The following is a 19,992-nucleotide window of genomic DNA, read 5'->3' on the forward strand; positions in this document are numbered from 1 at the left end:
GGGCACAGTGGCAGAGTGCTGCGTAGCGGCCTGGCTTCAGGTTTGGAAAACCGCAGGCGGTGACGCTGCGCTCACATCCCCGTGGCTTACCTGCATCCACCTGTGGCTGGGGAGCTCGCTCCAGCCAGTGTGAGGTGAGACGCCCCTGCCCGGGGGCTCTTCTGGTACCACAGGAGATTCCTGTCCTGCAGGCTGGAGTGAGGGATAGTGTTGCAGCGCTAATGCCCAGGCAACTCTCCGCCCGGATGGACAGAGTCAGGCCGGCTGGGAGGCTGTTTTCCAGTGAGACACAGCCTGGTCACCCCCAGCAGGGGCCACCCCTGGAAGCCTCTTCCAGTGACTTTTCTGCTTTCAGGCTCCTTTTTCCCATGTCCTCACTCTTGCTTCTTGGGATCATCCCCAAAACAATGCGCCTCCAAGTCCTTGGCTTTGACCTTCTGGACTTGAGTCTCCACAGCCGTAAAATGCAGGTGATACTTACCTCATCAAGTCGAGACAAAGCACATGGAACCGGGAACTGAGGCACTATCAACATACAAACCACACTGGCACAGCAGGAGCTCAGGAAATGGAGGAAGGACGTGAGCCGCCTGCCCACAGGGCGCAGACAGCTGCCGACCACTGCCACTGGTCACAGGAGGCTGCGGGGCCACCGAGGAAGAGCAAGGCGACAGGAAGACGGTGGGAAGCCAGCTTCCAGAGACAGTGATCTGAGCGTCACCGGTCAAGTTAAGGAGGCCCAGGAGATTTCTGCCAAAAGGTTATCGTTTGGTCATACAAATAACCAGATACCCAGCCAACACCGGATGAAGTCTCTGCTGTGTCTAGGAATCAGTGCACAGTTGCAACAAAAACTCGCATTTTGTTAAATGTGCAATATACTCTTTCCTGTAAGCTTTAAGTTTTATTTTTTATTTTTTTAAATTTCCTTCTAAGAGCTACTTTAAGTTGTAAAGCTTTAAGTTTTAATTAATTCATTTTCCAAGATGAAGTACTCACACCTTGTGGAAGTTATTTCCCCTGAACTGTGGGTCTCTATTTAAGTCACCCATCCCTGTTATCCACCATCCTGGCTGATCAGGTGGAACGCCCCCTTTCACCTCTGTCTTCCTCATTGGAAGTAATCTCTGTGTGGGCAGGAACCGGGCCATGTCTTCGTCACTGTGAGGCTACAGCCCTGGGCAGAGACGGATGGATGGAAGGGTGGGTAGAAGGATGAGGAATCCACACAAAATAAGCCATTTATTGAAGGAGGGTTGAGAGTGTCACAAGTACAGGCCCTGGATGATGTTCACGGAGTGTCTCCAGCTGTCCTTCCAGCGCTGAGCCTCTTTCACCTGCAGTGCGGTGTCCTCCTGGACCTTCTTCAGCTCCTCTTCAAATGACGCTAAATATTTCTGGGAGCAAGCAGCAGGAAGAGGCCACGTGAGGAAGGACTTCTGGACTGTGCCCCTAGCGGACACTCTGTGCTCTAGAGGGGTGCTGTGACCTGCTGACGGGGGGCTTGGAACCCATTCCAGGCACTGGTAAGAGTTCCACAAGTCATTTCTCATGTACTCTGTCCAGTAAAAGCTCAGGCAGGCCTCGCTGTTTTCCACATTTTACAGATGGGAAAACTGAGGCTCACAGCCTCGCCTGAGGTTATATAACTAAGACCTGACTGAGCAGTGACTAGGCTCCTGGTCCCCCTGCTTCTGGGCTCTGCCCTCCTTCCTAACCATCACACTACAGTCTCCTTGAAGCGCAGGGGTCCCGGCTTCCTTGAGAGGCTGAACCCACGAGGTCTTAGGTCCTCACTGAGCTCGGCAGCAGAACTGTGCCCACTGCCTGGGGCTTAGCTTGGTGGCTGGGCAAGGGCCTGCCTACGCACGGAGGGGTCCCAGATACGAGGGTCAGCGTATCTCTGGGCAGCACGAGGTTTCTCTCTGGGGAACCAGAACCGTCGGTCCAGACATCCTTGGAGCTGCCAGGTCCCGCAGGCAGCCTCGGGTGCAACTTCCTCTTCGGGCAGCCCCGCGGGTCTAACAGGCCTGGCTCCAATCCTGGCTGTGACTCTTGGTGGCACAGAGGGGACACACCTCTTTATGACTCGCTGTCTTCTGCAGTAACGTGGGGACCATTCTACCTTCCCCATGGGCTGGCTCCAGGGAGCCAGCGCAAGCCTTGTGTCGAGGACAGAAGCTGCCGCAGATGCTCAGTAACTATCCCACCCATCATCGCTGCCTGCTCCCATGGCCTCCGAGCCTCTGACGACCCTGTCCCCTCGCACTGTCTTCACTGTTCGCTGGAGCACCCTCCTCTGCCCTCCAGCCTGGGTGTGGCGTCTCTCAGCTGGGCTCCTGTGGCACTGGGGCTCACGCCGTGAGACCTGAGCTATTGCTGGCTCTGGACCGGAGCTGTGGCCCACGTCCTGGTGCCTGAGGATGCTGGCTGTGCCCTGGGGTACCCTGATGTGTGCCGTCTGACCAGACGCCAGGGCACCTGGTGATGACAAGCCCCCTCCCTCTTCCCACGGCAGCCACGGAGCTGCCCTGTGCTCCCGGGGCCACACCCCCTCCACCGCGTCTCTTCACTCACCAGGTAGACGGCATCTCGGGCTTCCACGGATGCCAGGTGGCCCAGGGTCGTTTTGGTGGTTGTGATACATGGCGTTTTCCGGAGGAGAATTTTGTTTTGGATGGTGACTTCAGTAGGTTTGATTCCTGGCCACTTTCTACAAATAAACATGCATGAAAAGTCCTACAGGCTTAGCTTCATCATTCACTGTGCACCCTCCGTCTCTGGTGGAAACGGTTAGCATTTCTTTAAAAAAAAATTATCATGCTTTAAAAGCCTTAATTAAAAGAAAAACTACCAAGCATTTAAGATTAAACTCCTTCAACTTCTTTTCGGCATTTTCATACAGCTTATATCCATGTGCATAGACAGCTGGGTTCTGCATGGGGAAGCGGAATCCCATGCCTCTAGGGGTTTCCCTTTTCTGGATCTCGGTTTCCTTATCACTCCCCCAGCCAGATGCCAGTCATCAGTTCCTGGCTTGCTTTTCCTACCATGATAAAAAACCACTGCTGACAATTTAGCTGGGTAAGTCACTGCCTTACTTCTTCCAGAGTCACATTGCTGGGGTACCGGGGACAAGCACATCTACAGCTCTTGTCATACATGACAGACAGCTGCAGTGAACCCCAGTACCGCCAGCAGCCTGAGAAGGTACCCCGCGCTGGGACAGGCCTCTCTTTAGTTGGGGGTCCTTTCATGGGTCCTTATCACACGAACGAACAGCTGCTGAGCCACAGGCACTGCAAGCACAATCTCATCGAGCTTCCTCTTCATGATATCATGTGAGGGAGGCTGCCATGCCCATTTCACAGATGAGGACTGAGGCTTAAGACACAAAGCCTTTCCAAAGTTATCAGGTCTGTCCGACTTCAGAGCCCGGGCCCCTCCCCATCCCACCAGACTCCTCCCAACAAGCACAGGCTGCTCCCAGCTCTCACCTGCTCCCCCGTTCAATGAGGAGCTTCTCACTCTCTCCCTCCAGGGACAGCCCGGCCAGTTTCCTCCGTATTAGCACTGAGGTTTCCTGTTTGGGCGGCTCCACCTCTGGCAAGCAAGAGATGGGTTACTGACGGGGGCCTCACCCACAGCCTGATATCAAGGGGATCCCCGACCTTACATTTACAGAAATGAAACCTTGCTCCCCTCTTCCACACTAAGAGTCTCAGGCAGGAGGGTTAAAGCTGGAATACGTGAGGTGTGGTTTGGGTGTGCATCCCAGCTCCAAAATCCTATGTATGATGCTCTGACCTTCTCGCAGCTTCTATGAGCTCCTGAATATGCTCTTTGGAGACTTCTTTGGCCTATACTAGCTCAGAGGGGTCCTGAACTAAGAATTTGTCCTGGAATGAACACATTCGAGGTTGCCTCTCTCATGTCTGGCTCACTGACCTGCTGTTTGACATGGAGACAAGGGGGCTCTGTTCCTGGAGTGAGACCAGCAGGCCAGAGCAGCTCTCTGCACCCTGGTCTGCAGGCATGCCGGGCCAGGCCACTCAGCTCAGGATCCCGAGTTACAGAGCAGGCGAGGATCCCACGGGCCTGATGCAGGGGGTCTTCCTGGCCCAGGGGTTCCCTCCGAGGTGCCGAGGCTGCCTCCCTGCTGGCTCCACTGTTCCCCCTCTCGTCTGAACCCCAGCATCTCTGCAGGCTCCGCTTTCCCAAACCAGGCTCACACGTGCCAGAGAGACCTCCATAACTAGACAGTGGCCAACACCTCAGCGTGCACATACATTGTGACCTGGAAAATCCACTTCTAGGAAGTTGTTGCCCCCAAATAGAGAAACACCGATGCAAATGTTCCTTCCAGCACAATTAGAGGAGTGAAAAGCTAGACAAGGCCCGTATGCACCCGCAGGGGACTAACTAACAAAGTAAGATGCACAGCGACTGAAGTGCTCCTGGAGACGATGACTGGCTTGGCCAGCATCCGCCCAGGGGGCATCAGGTTACAAGGAGCACACACCCGGGATCCACCCTCCCATCCCCCCACTGATACACACACAGGCCAGTGACCAAAGGGGAATGACCAGGAGCCCATGTTACTGGCACCTATTTCTGGGAGGAAGGACTATATTCTTCTCTTTCTTTGTAACTCATATTGAATTTCTTATTTTACTATAAAAATAGTCATTGTCTTTGCAATACAAGCTTAAAAAATAAAAATAACACATTTTAATTACTTAATAGGTGAGAGATAAATGGACAATATTTAATATAATATTTAATATATGATTTGAGTCTTTGTATAGTGACAAAAGCAATTCACACAGTATAAAAAATTTAAACATCCTCTAATGGGGAAAAAGAAACGCCTTCAGAAACTTCTCACGGTCCCGCTCAGCAGAGGCGGTCATCAGCAGAGAGGTACCCGCCTGAGAGGGCACCTGTTCTTCCGTGCCTCTGTTTCTCTCTCACACAGACTCATTTATATGCAAGTGAGGGTGCACATTTATGTCACCTATGTGTTTTTTAAGATAGTATTACAGGTTAAGTATAATTGTCACCTTGCTTTTTCCTGTGACAATTTTCCTTCAGGGGTTTCCAGCTGGCACCGAGGCCTACCACACCCACCTGAACAGCTGCAGAGAATTCCCTCCTATATCTGGACCATAATTTATCCAGTCCTTTATACATGGATATTAACACTGTTTCCAATTCTTTGCAATTTCAAGCACTGCTGTGAAGAATATACTTGAAAATATATCTTTGGAAAAAGTATGCAAGTATTTCTGCCGGATAAGTTCCCAGGGTTAGAACAGCTAGGTCGAAGCACACACGCTCAGGACTTTGAGGTCACCAACAGAGGGTTCTCCAAGAGAAGGGGCGGGGGTACACTTCTCCGAGGGGCGCTTCGGTGCTGGGGTACCTGCCTCACCAGAGCTGGGTGTCACTGAATTTAAAAGCTTTGCCAGGCTCTTGGAGAGAAATGGTATCTTAACAAAGTTTATATCTGCACTTTTCATCATTGGTGAAGTCAAGCATCTTTCAACATTTATTGACCTTTTGAATTGCATGTTTGTCCTTTTCAAAAACTTGACCTGTTAAGAACGCTTCATACCACAGGAATATCAGGCCATTCTCTGACCTATTAGTTATCAGAAATATTTTTCCAGTTTGCGGTTTGTCCTTCCATCTTTTGACATTTTCCCTTATTTTTGTTTTGGCCACAGGGAGGTACACACCATTCCTTTATAGCTTCTAGCTCTCAAACTTAGGAAAGTTGTCCCTACCCCAAGATTATGAAAATATTTAGTATTAGAAACTCATTTTTTATATGTAATCTGACTCATTGGGGATTTGTTTTAATTAAAAAAAGATGCAAAAAATTCATCAGTCCCCTCAATAGAGTATCTGTTTTCATACTGGTGGAGCTGGGGGAAAGCAGACCCCTCCAGACCCATCACCTATGTCACCAACCCCCTGGAGCCAGGGCACAAGGCCAGCAGGGCGCATACTTGCAACCTGGACGTCGTCAATGGTGACCACCTCATCCAACTGCAGCAGGAACTTCTCGGTGAAGGTGGCCAAGCTGGCTATGAAAAACCGGGCGTACTTCCGTGTACATTCCTGGAGGAAACACGGGGAGCATGGTGTTATAAGGAGGGGACCCTGCCTCCAAAGGCAGGCCGAAGATGGGTGGAGAGCAATGCGTGAGACAAAACCAGGGCCATGAGTCAACTGTGTCCAAGTTAACGGGCATCTGGTCTCTCTTCAGGAGGCTTCTCCTAAGAGTGACTTGAAGATAGATGGTTCTGCAATGGCGAAGGCACACACACAATTTACCAAAGAGGAAAGAAAACTTGACATGGATCTTGGGAGAAAAAAATTTCTCATTACTAATTAATTAATTTAGAAATTCTAAAAAGGAAGTTAAAACCGCCAATAAAGACCATCTCACCATAAAACCCGCCCACTTTCACGTGCTGCTTTGGCGGGGTGCCGGCGCAGGGCCGGGCTCAGCGCTGCTGTTGGTGGGCTGTCAGCTGGGGCGGCCCCGGGAGGGCAGGCCAGCCCTCAGCACCCAAACCCGGGAGCAGAAGGCACCACTGACCTCCAGCTTGTCCTTGGTGACCACGATCAGGCTGTCCAGGTCTCCCTGCCTCTTCTCTTCCACTTGGCAGAGAGACTCCATATCCTGGAGCTGCGCAGGGTGTCCGAGATTTGGGTGGAGCTTCTGGGCATTTTCATCCTTCAGACAATCCAGAAATCAGTGGGTTTTTTGACCCGGTCTTGAGGTCAGGACTAAGAAGTCACTGGCCTATGTCCTCTGCCAACTATGGCCACGGCTAGACTGGTGTGTGCGTTGACCCGGGTGTGTGTGAAGGGTTGTGGACAGGCAGAGGAGTGGCAGGGTACGCAAGACTGAGGCACGGCTGGAGCCAACTCCGAGGGTTAGGAAGTGGGAGAGCTAAGCATCTTCCCCGGAACAATCAGGGATTCAGACCAATAAAATCAACAGCATGAACGTCCCCTGATTCCAAGGACCAAGTGGACAATCACTGTTGATCCCAAGGTCCACAGCCCTACAGAATCAGCCAACCTACCTGCTACAACCAACGAGGAATGTGCTGGACCCGACAGCCGAGCAGTGGGCTCGGCTCTTAAGTGCCTAGTGTCCCTCACCCCCACCCGACAATCCCAGGCCTGGCCCAGCTCCTTCCCTGGGACTCAGTTCTGCTGAGGCCCCGCCTCTATATCTGAACCCCAGGGTGATCCCGGGGCCCCACCTTCCTTTTCTCCAGCTGTCCCTGGTGATTCAAGAATTGTCTTCTGATATCTTTGGTGGAGGCGCAGCATTTTTTCCAGTGGTGCTCCCTGAAATTCTCCATCACCAGCCAACATGCCTGGGGCAGAAGCTCCTCAAATCTCCTCATCTGGGCCCGTAATTCTGTAGGAATCGGGGGTGGGGGGTCGGGGGTCGGACTGAGCCGAGCCAGCTGCTGAGGCCATCTCTCCAACAAAGGCTCGATGCAGCTTCGCAAAGAGACACTTGGTCTCCAGTGTGGTAATAGCTCTTCCATCAAAAGGGGTCCCGTGGGCAAACTGGTATTAAAGATACTGGATTAAGCAAGTTCAAAGGATTTCTCACACTGTAGGACTTGCCAGCACCTTATAAACCGCACTGTATCTTTCAGTAGTTCTATTTCATCCATTCTCTCTTCAAATATTACCCAGACCCAAGTCTCCTCCTCTCCCTCTGGACCTCTAAGGAGCTGCATGCCAGATCTACTTTTTCCTTCATCTCTCTTCACCTTTCTCCTGTATTTCTAGTCCTTTGTTTTCCTGTGTTACATTTTTGGTTATTTTGTTTGGCACTAAAGCCACTCATAATTTTAAAATTTCAATGATTTATTTTTCCAATATACATAAAGCTTTATTTGGTTCTCTTTTTATTTGGTTTCTCTTTATTTGGTTCATATTTACTTGCTCACTTTAATAGTCTTGTGCTCCTTACTCATATTTCTAATTTCCTCTTTAACTCAAAATAATTACTGTATTTTATATTCTGTGTCTGACACATTCAATATCTGAAGTCCTTACTGATCTCATTCTGTTGCCTCATGCTGAGGGTACCTTTTTGCTGTGGGGTGTGTGTGTGTGTTTTGTTTTACAGGGAGCTCTTATTTGGGGCATTTTATGTGTGGGAATCCCTGGAGGCCTGGAGAGGATTTATAGTATCTCTACTAAACAAGCATCTGGGCATGACACACTCCAAATCATTTTAAGCTATCATATAGAAATCTCTTGGATGATCCACAAACACAGAGTTGAATTTACATTTATCTGAGTGCAACTTCAGTTTAAACACCACAAAAGGCCTGACTTACAGATTCTCATTAGAGTTTTTCTTCTTTGCCCAGCGCCATGGCTTATAACAAGACACCTTCCTTCTAGTTAGTGGGGGAGGAGGTTTGGTTTCTGTCTCATTCCCTTGACTCTGCAGACGGCGCCCTGGGGAGTCCCAGCTCTCTGCGGCTTGTGCCCTTTCGGGCTGCACGCCTTGGGCGGTCTGGGGCCTGATCTCTGGCCCCGGTGCCCTGGAGGCCGTGACAATAGAGGCTCAAGAGGACCTGAGAGTCAGTCAAGCCCTCAGGGCCAAAGCCAGAGTCACTGCTCGGTTAGTCTGTGTTCCTATTCTCACTTAATCCTGAGGCCTTAGCGTTTCTTACTTTACAGCTAGCTCATCCATGCACTTAAAAGTTTATCACAAAAGTGTTATACCCAGGATTTTTACATGTGTTCAGTGGGAGAGTTGCCCAGGATACTTGGACTCCCTGTAGGAAATGGAAGTCTTCATTTCATGTGAACTGTCAGCCTTCCCGGGAGGGACATGATCTGCAGCATCTCCCAAACCCGTGTGACCATGGAACCTGTCTTTTGAGGAAGATCACAGAGGATGGAACCCCACATCGGGGGAAGCTCTGAGCTAGAGAAACCAAACGCTGCCTGTGGTTTCAATTCCAGTCATTCTACAACTACAGGAATGAGAGCCATTGTTGATTTCCCCTGGAGACGGCAAGGCTGTGAGGGGCTGAGTCCTCAAAAAACCCCTGCATGGTGGCTGTCATCCTTGGCTCCATTTGCAGGCAAGGGGAGGGGACTTGGTCCATGTCATACAGCTGGGGACGGCAGTGCTGGGTCTTGATCTCAGGTCTGGCTACCCCCAATCCTCTCCCTTTTCTACCCCGGCTGCCCCTCAACCCATAGCAGGCCTGTAATGCGCCCTTAGGTTCCCTGCCTTACAAGTAGAGGTAATCAGGACTTAACGCCTTAGAGATCATTAGCAAAAACACGTAAGGCTGTGGACATGGAGAACTGGGCAAGGAGAGAGGCAGCTATGAGTGTGTTTTCACAGCTCCTTTTATGTCATTATAATCAACATAAATGGCAAGATATATCCCACCTGCCTGTTTTCATGTCCCTGTTCTCTAGGAGGCTGTGTCTATTAAGTTCATCACAGCCCAGGCACACACTCGACACGGTGGAAGGATTCTTCAAATGATTAAACACAGAGGCCCCATATGACCCAGCAAGTCTACTCCTAGTTACACGCCCAGGAGAAATGAAGTCATACATCCACACACAACACGCACATGAGTGTTTACAGCAGCACCATCCGTAATCGCCAGACGGCGGATACAGCCAAATGTCTACCACTGAACAAAGAAACAAACTACGGTGTATGCACACTATGGAATATGATCCAGCCATAAAAAGGCTACCTGACACATTCTAACAATGGATGAACAGAAAGTAGGCTAGTGGTTGCTGAGGGCTGGGGACATGATAGAGGGATAGAAGTTCTGAAATTCACAGTGGTGATGGTTGCACAACTCTGTGAACATATTAAAACCCACTGAATTGTAACACAGCTTCCCACTAGCTATCTAGCTTACATTTGTGTGCATGTTCAATTGCTCAGTCACATCCGATTCTTTGTGACCCTTTGAATTGTAGCCTGAATTGTAGCAGGCTTCTCTATCCACTGGATTTCCCAGGTAAGAATACTGGAGTGGGTTGTCATTTCCTCCTCCAGGGGATCTTCCTGACCCAGGGACTGAACCCACATCTCCTGCACTGCCGGCAGATTCTCACATGGTAGTGTATATATGTCAATACTAATCTCCCAGTTCATCCCATTCCTTCTTTCCCCCCTATTTCATTGAGGGAATATCTCAAAAAAGCTGTAAAAAATTTTCAAAGAGTGAAACATTTTTAGTGATACAAATCACCGTATTTCTCAAGAAAACTTAACCTTTTTGCGGGAAGGGCATTGTTTTTTCCCCAGTTAAATCTGATCAAGGTTTTTTGCCTCATTCTAAGATGTCAGTTTTTCACAGGGAGGTTCTTCTGCCTCCATGTGACCTCCAGGTCGGGAGGGCACCATTCAGGCTGTGAGTGGCCACCACCTGCCACCTGCCTGCTGGTCACACCCACCTAGGAGGCAGGAGTTGTGGTAGTCGTCTGCCTGGCTGCGGTACTCCAGGACCTTCCTGCAGATGTCCTCTGCGCACTGGTCGAAGGTTTCATACACGCAGTCAGGCCTGGCGACTGAGCGTTTCTCTCTGCGGTAATACTCCTACAGGAGAGGGTGGGCAGGGTGGGCGCCAGGCCCCTCTCCAGGGGGCCAGGCCCAAGACCCTGGCATCCCCCGCTGTGCTCTCCTCACCCCTTGATCTTCTCAACTGCTGTCCCCTCCTCTGGGGTCTCTCCTCCCTCTGTCCCTGTCCCCTCCTCTGGGGTCTCCCTCCTCCCTCTGTCCCTGTCCCCTCCTCTGGGGTCTCCCTCCTCCCTCTGTCCCTGTCCCCTCCTCTGGGGTCTCCCTCCTCCCTCTGTCCCTGTCCCCTCCTCTGGGGTCTCCCTCCTCCCTCTGTCCCTGTCCCCTCCTCTGGGGTCTCCCTCCTCCCTCTGTCCCTGTCCCCTCCTCTGGGGTCTCCCTCCTCCCTCTGTCCCTGTCCCCTCCTCTGGGGTCTCCCTCCTCCCTCTGTCCTTGTCCCCTCCTCTGGGGTCTCCCTCCTCCCTCTGTCCCTGTCCCCACACTGTGGTCTCCCTCCCCCCTCTGTCCCTGTCCCCTCCTCTGGGGTCTCCCTCCTCCCTCTGTCCCTGTCCCCTCCTCTGGGGTCTCCCTCCTCCCTCTGTCCCTGTCCCCTCCTCTGGGGTCTCTCTCCTCCCTCTGTCCCTGTCCCCTCCTCTGGGGTCTCCCTCCTCCCTCTGTCCCTGTCCCCTCCTCTGGGGTCTCCCTCCTCCCTCTGTCCCTGTCCCCTCCTCTGGGGTCTCCCTCCTCCCTCTGTCCCTGTCCCCTCCTCTGGGGTCTCCCTCCTCCCTCTGTCCCTGTCCCCTCCTCTGGGGTCTCCCTCCTCCCTCTGTCCCTGTCCCCTCCTCTGGGGTCTCCCTCCTCCCTCTGTCCCTGTCCCCTCCTCTGGGGTCTCCCTCCTCCCTCTGTCCCTGTCCCCTCCTCTGGGGTCTCCCTCCTCCCTCTGTCCCTGTCACCACTGTCACTGTCCCAGAGCTACGCGAGGCACAAGCAAGTCAACGGTAAAACTCTACACATCCTTCAAGATGAAGATGGGTCTTCCACCCATGAGACCAAGAGCTTTCTATGGAGTGCCAAGCGGGGCCACTAACACAGATGGCCTGGAGCTCTGCTCCAAAGACTCCCACCCAGGGGGACGCCGACAGGGAGCACACAGACACCCCTGTGTGGGATGCACTGGACCGGGGCCCTGGGTTGCTCCTACCAGAGGCCCCCCCACCCCAGACAGTTGCTCCCACAGCCCCACCCACCCTCTGTGCTGCCATCACATGTCTTTCTCTGCTGGGAGCTGGCCACTCCGGGTCAGAGACCAGGCTTGCTCCTGATATCGGGTGTGCTAAATGTCTGACACATAGGACCCAAGAAAGGTTTGGTGGTGGAATAAATGGGCAAATGGTTGGATGAGCTTTAATTCTAGGATGAGAAACACCACACAAGGTGATAGAAGCTGGGCAGCTGTGGTCACAGGGGCTGGAGTCCCCTCTCCTCAGTTTTACCCAAAGGTCATTATTGGCAGAAGGTGGGGGGAGAGCCCGCTGGGGGTGTGTGGCCAGCAGATGGCAGGAGGGCAGGCAGAGCCCTTACCTCCACGACCGTCAGCAGGAGCTCGTTGCTTTCCCAGAGGAGGCTCAGGATGATGCCTTTAAAATCCCTGCAACACACAGGAGACAGATCCCTGAGAGGGCTTGTCTAATCACAGCAAATGGTGTGGACAAGACCAAGTGGACACAACATCCGAGTGCTCAGCGGCCCAGCCTGAAGTGGCCTTGGACAGCGTGGGTCGCCCAAGCATGCTCCCACCTCGCACTTCTGCTTGCCGCGTTGAATGCCGCCTGCATGTGCTGAGCTGTGTTTGGCCCCTTCCAAGTGTCTCTGTTCTTTTTTGTTCCTCATTACTCCTTGGAATTACTCACTCTTGCCCCAGGGCCATTGCTCACACTGATTCCTCTCCAGGGAACACAAATAACTTTCCTCTTGGTCACATTTGCTTTTCCTCCGGCCCTGGCTCCGTGGCAACCCCTGACTGCCTTGCTCCAACGCCCTGAGCAGCTCTCAGCTTTCTCGCCTCCCCATAGGAGCTCTGGGGATTGATATGTGTGGCTGGCTGATTGATCAGTCCCATCTCTCCCAGCAGCTGGTAAAGGCCAGCAGGACACACACTGTCTGCTTTCGTTCCCCATAGAATCCCCTGTCCAGTGTATTGCCTACACCTATCAGTGTCTCTGTCTTGGTTTAGAGGAGAAAGAACAATTCCTTATAAACATTCATCAAATGTGCAGGACTGCCTGTAGGACCAAACATCCTCTTTCTGAAACATCTGGCCTTTGGGCTGACTGTGCACACGAGGTCCTTTACTGAACAAATCTGCCCAGATCTAGCGAATATTGCTGTCAGTAGGTCAACTGTCTCAATGCTAAGAGTGAAGTAAGGGACTGATGTGTTAGAACTGCACATACCTGGAGGACAACTATCTTTTCAAAATTTCTGTAAAGTGATGCAGTGACTGTTTTACACACACATCATTTTTGACCAGTTTCTAAAATATATGTATATATATTTTTAAAGTCCCCCAAATTTTAAAAAAAAAATGGAAAAGGAAATGGCAACCCACTCCAGTATTCCTGCCTGCAGAATCCCATGGACAGAGGAGCCTGGGGGGCCACAGTCCATGGGCTTGCAAAGAGTCAGACACAACTGAGTGACTAAACCACCACCAAATTAAAAAAATGGGACTTCTCTGCTGGTCCAGTGGTTAAGACCCCATTCCTCCACTGCAGGGGGCACAGGTCCAGTTCCCTGTTGGGGAACTAAGACCCTGCATGCCTCTTTGCCGAAAAATCTGTGTGTGTATGTGTGTGTGATGTGATCTTTCCTTTACAAATTCACTCATCATAATTAAAGAAAATTAGAAATAAGCTGAAAAGATGGAAAAATTAATGCTAACATTTACTATATTTCCTTCTGCTGATGCTTAAATTGGTTTGGAATTAGGCTCATGTGCTTTTGACATTCTGCACCCTTTAAAGTGTTCCCCCTGCGTGATGATATCATTTTAAATGGCTCTGTAACACCACTGGGTATGTATGTACTGTGTTTACAATCCCCTATTTTTGGACTTTAGGTTTTCCCCCCATTTTCAGCTGGGATAAAAAGTATTGCATGGTACATCTTCGTGCAAACGTTTCCGTCCTGAGAGATGGCTTCTTCGGGAGAGGGACCCGCGGAGCTGCACAAAGGGTCTAACTTCATGGCTCTCCCCACTACTTTCCCAGCCCTTTCTAGGAAGAGACCTCGCTCTCTGCTGACTTTGACGGAAGCTGCCCCTGAGCAAACATCAGGTCCTTCCGTGTGCGGTCACCGCTCCTTTCCCAGTTTCTGTCGCATGACTCATGCTCCTGGCAGGGCTCTACTAAGGAGAGTTTGGGACTTTATTGGCTTCTTGGGAAAACAAGATCTCCCTAAACTGGCTCCTCTAAGGCCTCTCCCTCCCTGCCCGTCAACACCTCTGCTCCTTCTTCCCCATTTTGCCGCCTTCCACCTTCCCTTCAGTTGCCTGGTTTCCTCTGATATGCCCCCCTCTAAACTGCTACCTCCTCCATCTCTCTGTCCTTCCTCTCAATCCCTTCCCTTCCCACTCCAGCCCTCAACTCCCTCTAGGGAGTTAATTAAGTTTAACTACTAAGTTAAACTTGAGCTAAGTTAAACTACTTAACTAACTTAAGTTGAAGTACTTAACTACTTAACTAGTTGAACAAGCAGCTCAACTAAACTTGAGCTAAGTTGAACTGCTTGAACTAAGCTTGGGCCCTTGATCCTATCAGGGCTCTCAAGGGCCTGAGGGGCTCCTGAAAGCAACTGCCTGAGGCTAAAGGGGAAAAGAGGTAAGGAGAAGCACGCTGCATCCACTCAGATGTGCTGTAGAATTCAAAAACTCTTATACTTATTTACGTGAGTTCAACATGAAGTTGTCCTTCTTGCGATGGGATATAATTAGAAACACTGATAAAAGAGGCTTTGACAGAAATGTCATATGAACAACAATGTATAAGACATGACATGATCAAACATTTTAAAGAAACTAAGGTTGACTTGATGGAGACAATGCTTTTAAGCCCTCTTTGGAAAATCAACCTGGCACCTGGTTTACGGGGTTCCCAGCTTCATAGGTGCGTAAGGAAAACCTTACAGTATTGTGGGGACCTTAAGAAGAGAGGATTTCACCCAAATCGATAGGTACTGTGGGTGCAATCTGACTTGTCTTCCTAGTCTCAAGAGGCTTTTAAGAGTCTAATTTGAGATTCTTTATGAAAAGTTCCAGGAATGCAAACATAAAAGTTTCAGTGGTCGGCTACCACTCTTGCTGCACTTATGTAAATAATCAGGCCAAATCTAAAGAGACTAGACTTGTTTCATAAACAAGAACCAAAAAGAACAGCAACAGATATTTCACGTTTCAATAACTATAGCACTCTCTCGTGATTAGTAGATCCTAACCCTATTTGTGACAGTCGGACTGTGAAGAAAGCTGAGTGCCGAAAAATTGATGCTTTTGAATTGTGGTGTTGGACAAGACTCTTGAGAGTCCCTTGGACTGCAAGGAGATCCAACCAGTCCATCCTGAAGGAGATCAGTCCTGGGTGTTCATTGCAAGGACTGATGCTGAAGCTGAAACTCCAATACTTTGGCCACCTCATGTGAAGAGCTGACTCATTGGAAAAGACCCTGATGCTGGGAGGGATTGGGGGCAGGAGGAAAGGGGGACAACAGAGGGTGAGATGGCTGGATGGCATCACCGACTCGATGGGCATGAGTTTGAGTAAACTCCGGGAGTTGGGTGATGGGCAGGGAGGCCTGGTGTGCTGCGATTCATGGGGTTGCAAAGAGTCGGACACGACTGAGCGACTGAACTGAACTGAATTGAACTGAACCCTATTTGTTAGCTTTGAGGATTCATGGCTTCCCTGGAAACTGGATCAGATCTTGCCATCACGCATATTTGTCAATTCGTATCAAATCTCAACTCTTCTGTTGTTGTTTAGTCACCGAGTCACGTCTGACTCTTCTGCGGCCTCATGTACTGTAGCCCACCAGGCACCTCTGTCCATGGGATTTCCCAGGCAGGAATATTGGAGTGGGCTGCCATTCCCTTCTCCAGGCTCAACTCTTCTAGCCTCCTTCATATCTGGCTACAACTCCTCACATTAACATTTCTAATTTTCCCCCCACCGTCCTGACTTGACGCCACTGACAGCTGAACCCTAAACGTCCAGGCCCTTGCTGGGACTCGCAGTTGTTCTACAGCTGGCTTTTCCTCCAGGACCCAAAGAAGCCCCGCCAGGTGAAATTGGGTGATGGGCAACTGGAACGCCAGGGGCTGCTCCCAAGCAGGCCATTCTGGGGCTTCAGGCCCAATGTCTAGAAAGCTTGACTGGCTGCCCTACAACCAAATCGCAAGAGATGGAGCAGCTAGCCTTTAATAAACAAAAGGTGACTGAACAGAAATAAACAGATTGTTCAAAGGAAAGAAGAATGCCTTCTTGATGAATGCCTACATTCAGTGAAAACATCTCTCAATAGATTTAGGTGAAACAGGCTGAGACAAACAGACCTTGACCCTTACCAGCCCCTCGAAACCTCTCCTGCTCTGTCCCTCTATTGCTTACTTCCCCCTCAGTGAGTCAGATTTAGCTGCCAAGTGACAACGATGACAGGTTAAAGCAGAGTTAAAGGAACGGTGCTGACACTTACTCCGTCGGAGGAGGCCTGTCGCCGAGCACCTGGTACTTTCTGTCCAGGCGGTTGGGCTTGGTGTAGCGCGTGATGCTGTGGGGCAAAGGCGAGTCAGTGCTCTGCAAGCTGGAGCCGGGCGCAGGCAGACCTGAGTCTGCAGCAGCCCTGCCCAGACCCGCGGGCGCGGCCCGGCCCCTCGAGCTGCCGGCCCACCCCTCGACAGCTCTGCAGATGGCCTTAGAGTAGGGACGGAGCCCACTCAAGGCCGGGGGAGGGGCGGAGGGGCTCCAGCCCCGAAACCAGAATCCTTGCTTCCCTGTGGTGAGGACCCAAAGAAACAGGTTGAGAGCCGCAGGCAGCGATGCCAAATTTTCAAATACAAGCACATGTTAAATTTGAATTCCTTAACACATTATAAGCCAACTATATTTCAATAAAATAAATTTTTAAAATAAGCTTGAAATTCATATAAGCAATAAGCAATTTTCTGCATACACACCATGTGTTATTTGGGGCATACTCATATTAAAAAATAAATTATGTGTTGTTTTCTTGAAATTCAAATGTAACTGGACATCCTGAATTTTCATCTGGCAGCCTTAGCAGCACAGATATGTCACTGGTAACCACTGAGAGGCTGATTATACAAATGGACAATGGTTACACCATGTATAAACAGAGAACCCTGGCTCATAAGCTGTAACAACCTGCCTAGGACACCAAACCCTTCGTTACAATAAACCATTCAGGAAGCCTGCCTGCTGGAAGCCAGACTTGCAGGAAGACAGATTGATATCTTTAGTAACAATCCAGGAAGCCAAATAATACCCTCTGTAACAATTCACCCCACAAGACCAGGACCTGCTCTGTAGGACAGCTCCCTTAGATTTTGTCCCTGCTTCTGACTTGGGACGAACAAGTCAAATGCATACCCCTAACCAATCACACAGGATGCCTACTGCTCTTGGGCCTCCTCCAGCCTTCCCAGGGCAACAACCACCAACAGGGTACATCTGAAGCCTTCCCTTTTCTCCACTACACCCCTTTCCCACTCTCTTGCCTGCCTTTGTGTCTCTGTTAAAATGCAAGTGATAGTGGCTGCTTCCCTGGTTGTAGCAAGCTTTGCATAGTGTTTGCTTTTCCCATTTGGTTGGTCTTTGTTTATTTCCACACTGCAGATGGCACACCTGTTCAAAAAGACTCTCTGGATGTATGCAAAGCAGGAATCTCTTCAGTGTCACTTCTTCAAAACCAAGAATTAAACTAGGTCAATAATGGCTCATCAAAGACTCAGAAAGTGAGGTCAGCCATGTGGCTTCTGTCATCCACCTCCTATAAAGTCGGTGTCAGGGGCCATCCAGGGCCCATGCTCACTGAGCCATGAGTCTAACAACCCTGAGAGGGCATAGTGGACAGCACACATGGCCAGGATGCAGAGACTCAGAACTCCCAAGACTCTGTGATGTCATCCAAGGAAAGCCACCTCCCAGGTCACGCCCTCTGACAGACACGGTGTGTATGGGAGGTAGCTGTCACTGCGGATACCCCCAGCACCCTGGCAGGCTCTCAGGTGGAGGGCTGTGAGAGTCAAGCCACTGGGCAGGGATGAGAACAGACCTGTCTAAGGCAGGCTTTGGAGCCGGCCCCTTGCGGGGTCCCAACTTGGAGGGTCCCTATTTGGCGAGTCTGTTAGCACAGGAGGCACATTCTGAGGACACAGGCTGGTACAGGGCAGCCTCTGGCCTCCGTCTGGGGGTCGGGGTCGGGTCTGGGAAGGGGAGGCTGCAGGCAGCCTAGCCTCTCTACCTTGCTGCCGAGGTGGCACTGGCGATGGACACGGCCTTCTTCAGGGAGTGCTCTGCTCGGTTCCGGATTCGCCTCAAGGCTTTGGGTGATGGGCACCCAGGAGAACAACGAAGGATCCCAGGTGAGGAGGGACGAGGTGGCACCCCCGGCTACCCCACTGTCAGCGCCCTAAATTCACAGGCCTGGCTGCCCCTACCTGTCTGGGACCGTTCTTTGTCACACTGATGGGTTGAGGACTTCGAGTCGGGAAACCTGAAACCAAAGGAAAGGATGAGAGCTTTTCCCCAATGACCAAGAGGATGGCTGAGGCCAGGCACAGGGCCCCATCCTGGCTAGGCCACAATGCCACGTAAATCCGCCCAATCGTGAGCTCCACTTCAGAGGAGGAAGCTGAGGCTCTTGGGGGGAGAAGGAGGCCTGCACAAGGCCACAGCTGTTAGGGTGGGCTCACATGGGGACTGGCCCCTGAAGGCTTGGGCCCCACTGTTCACACCCAGGCCACTCACTGCAGGATCCTCTTGACCACCTCCACGGCTGGGTCTTCAATCATGGACTTCCCCATGCGGCTTGGCTGGGCAAAGGACTCAGGGGTGACTATGTCTGCCTTAGCCTCTTCTTCATAGACTTCTGAAGATAACAAGATGTCACTGTCTACCTCCAGGTCAGTCAAGACGTTGTCCTGCAGGCCAAAGAGCAGGGCCTGATTGTGGGTGTCAGGGAGGCAGGCAGGCTGGGTTCCCATCCCAGGACCACTGGGCCCAGGTGCTGCAGGCTGACCACTTTGAGCCTCTCTTGCCCCTTCTGTGAAGCAGCATGGATTATATATACCTTAGAGGACCATTCATTCATTCATTCATGTGTGCATGACGAGACCTTCAAAAGTATTTGTTGAGTGCCTGCTTTCTGCAAGGCTCTCCCTGGGCCTGGGACACAGGGTAAAAGGGCCACATGTGACTCTTATCCTTATAGAGCTTACAGTCTGGTCAGAGAAACAAGACATTTAATATGGACCTCTACAAATAAATGGTCAAACTGGGGCCAGTGCAATGAAAACAAAGTTACAGCATCTTCCCTGTAGCTGAGGGTCACGAACTGGGCTACTCGCAGATGTGCCCAGGTGGTGCTTTTGAGCAAAGGACAAGTACATGAACGAGTGCGTGGATAAGTGAGTGGCCACCTCCACCTTGCGCAGGACCTTGGAGAAACAGTGAGCGCGGGACCCACCACAAGCACTTAGGTGAGCTCTGCCCTGTTTTATTCTGTGCCGTGGCTGCACCGTAAGCCCCGGAGGCAAGGACTCCAGCAGGACTCCTGAGTTTCGTCTGGCGGGGCTCAGTACTGTTGCTGTGATGAAAGCTTGGCGCCGGCAGCACAGCAGGAAGAGCCTCCCCACAGGAAGGAGGGCTGGATCAGAGCATGGCCGCGAGAGGCGGGGCCTGCGGGCAGGCAGAGTGTGGCTTGCGGGGCATCCCCTTAGACTGCCATCGGCTCTGGGACAGGTCCTCCTGGAAGCTGGCTGAGACCTCCGGGGAAAGCTTGGCGAGAGAGGCTGAGTGTGGCCTGAGGGTGACAGGCTCTGCCCTCTTGGGGCACACCGTCTAGGGGAGGCAGCTCCTAGAAGGGGGACCTCACTGAATGGTCTGTGGGTTCATGCGGAAGTAGAACATGCCACGGGGGTCAGGAGATGCTGGCCCAAACTAGTGGGTGAGTGAAGGCCTCGGGGAAACTGAGCTCTTAGGGGGACCAGAGAAATGAAGGGGTCGAGGCAGGCCTGGTGAGGATCTGGATCTTATCCTGAGGACAGGAGAGGGACATGGGCAGACTGGCCTTGTCCAAGAGGCCTGGCTGCAGCTCAGGGAGTG

At 51.4% G+C, this 19,992-nt stretch overlaps 1 protein-coding gene across 3 annotated transcripts in view; it reads right to left on the reverse strand.

Annotated features, from left to right (window-relative positions):
• Positions 1-1,223: 1,223 nt before the first annotated feature.
• The window catches only part of CCDC180 (coiled-coil domain containing 180), a 57,371-nt gene continuing 38,602 nt past the window's right edge, over positions 1,224-19,992 (reverse strand). The window contains exons 27-38 of one of the 3 annotated variants that reach the window (XM_070480227.1): positions 18,637-18,809; positions 18,327-18,382; positions 18,131-18,209; positions 16,343-16,417; positions 12,179-12,245; positions 10,498-10,639; positions 7,287-7,447; positions 6,611-6,748; positions 6,015-6,126; positions 3,498-3,603; positions 2,578-2,713; positions 1,224-1,397 (exon numbers count right to left, since the gene is read on the reverse strand). In XM_070480227.1, coding sequence (XP_070336328.1) covers positions 1,266-1,397; positions 2,578-2,713; positions 3,498-3,603; positions 6,015-6,126; positions 6,611-6,748; positions 7,287-7,447; positions 10,498-10,639; positions 12,179-12,245; positions 16,343-16,417; positions 18,131-18,209; positions 18,327-18,382; positions 18,637-18,809 — 1,377 coding nt within the window. In that variant the 3' untranslated portion in view covers positions 1,224-1,265. Of the gene's footprint in view, positions 1,398-2,577; positions 2,714-3,497; positions 3,604-6,014; positions 6,127-6,610; positions 6,749-7,286; positions 7,448-10,497; positions 10,640-12,178; positions 12,246-16,342; positions 16,418-16,458; positions 17,512-18,130; positions 18,210-18,326; positions 18,383-18,636; positions 18,810-19,992 lie in introns of those variants that run through there. The other 2 variants (XM_070480228.1, XM_070480229.1) reach the window with 2 other exon arrangements.

This window comes from Odocoileus virginianus, chromosome 18 (assembly GCF_023699985.2).
Source record: "Odocoileus virginianus isolate 20LAN1187 ecotype Illinois chromosome 18, Ovbor_1.2, whole genome shotgun sequence".
Lineage (NCBI taxonomy): Eukaryota > Metazoa > Chordata > Mammalia > Artiodactyla > Cervidae > Odocoileus > Odocoileus virginianus.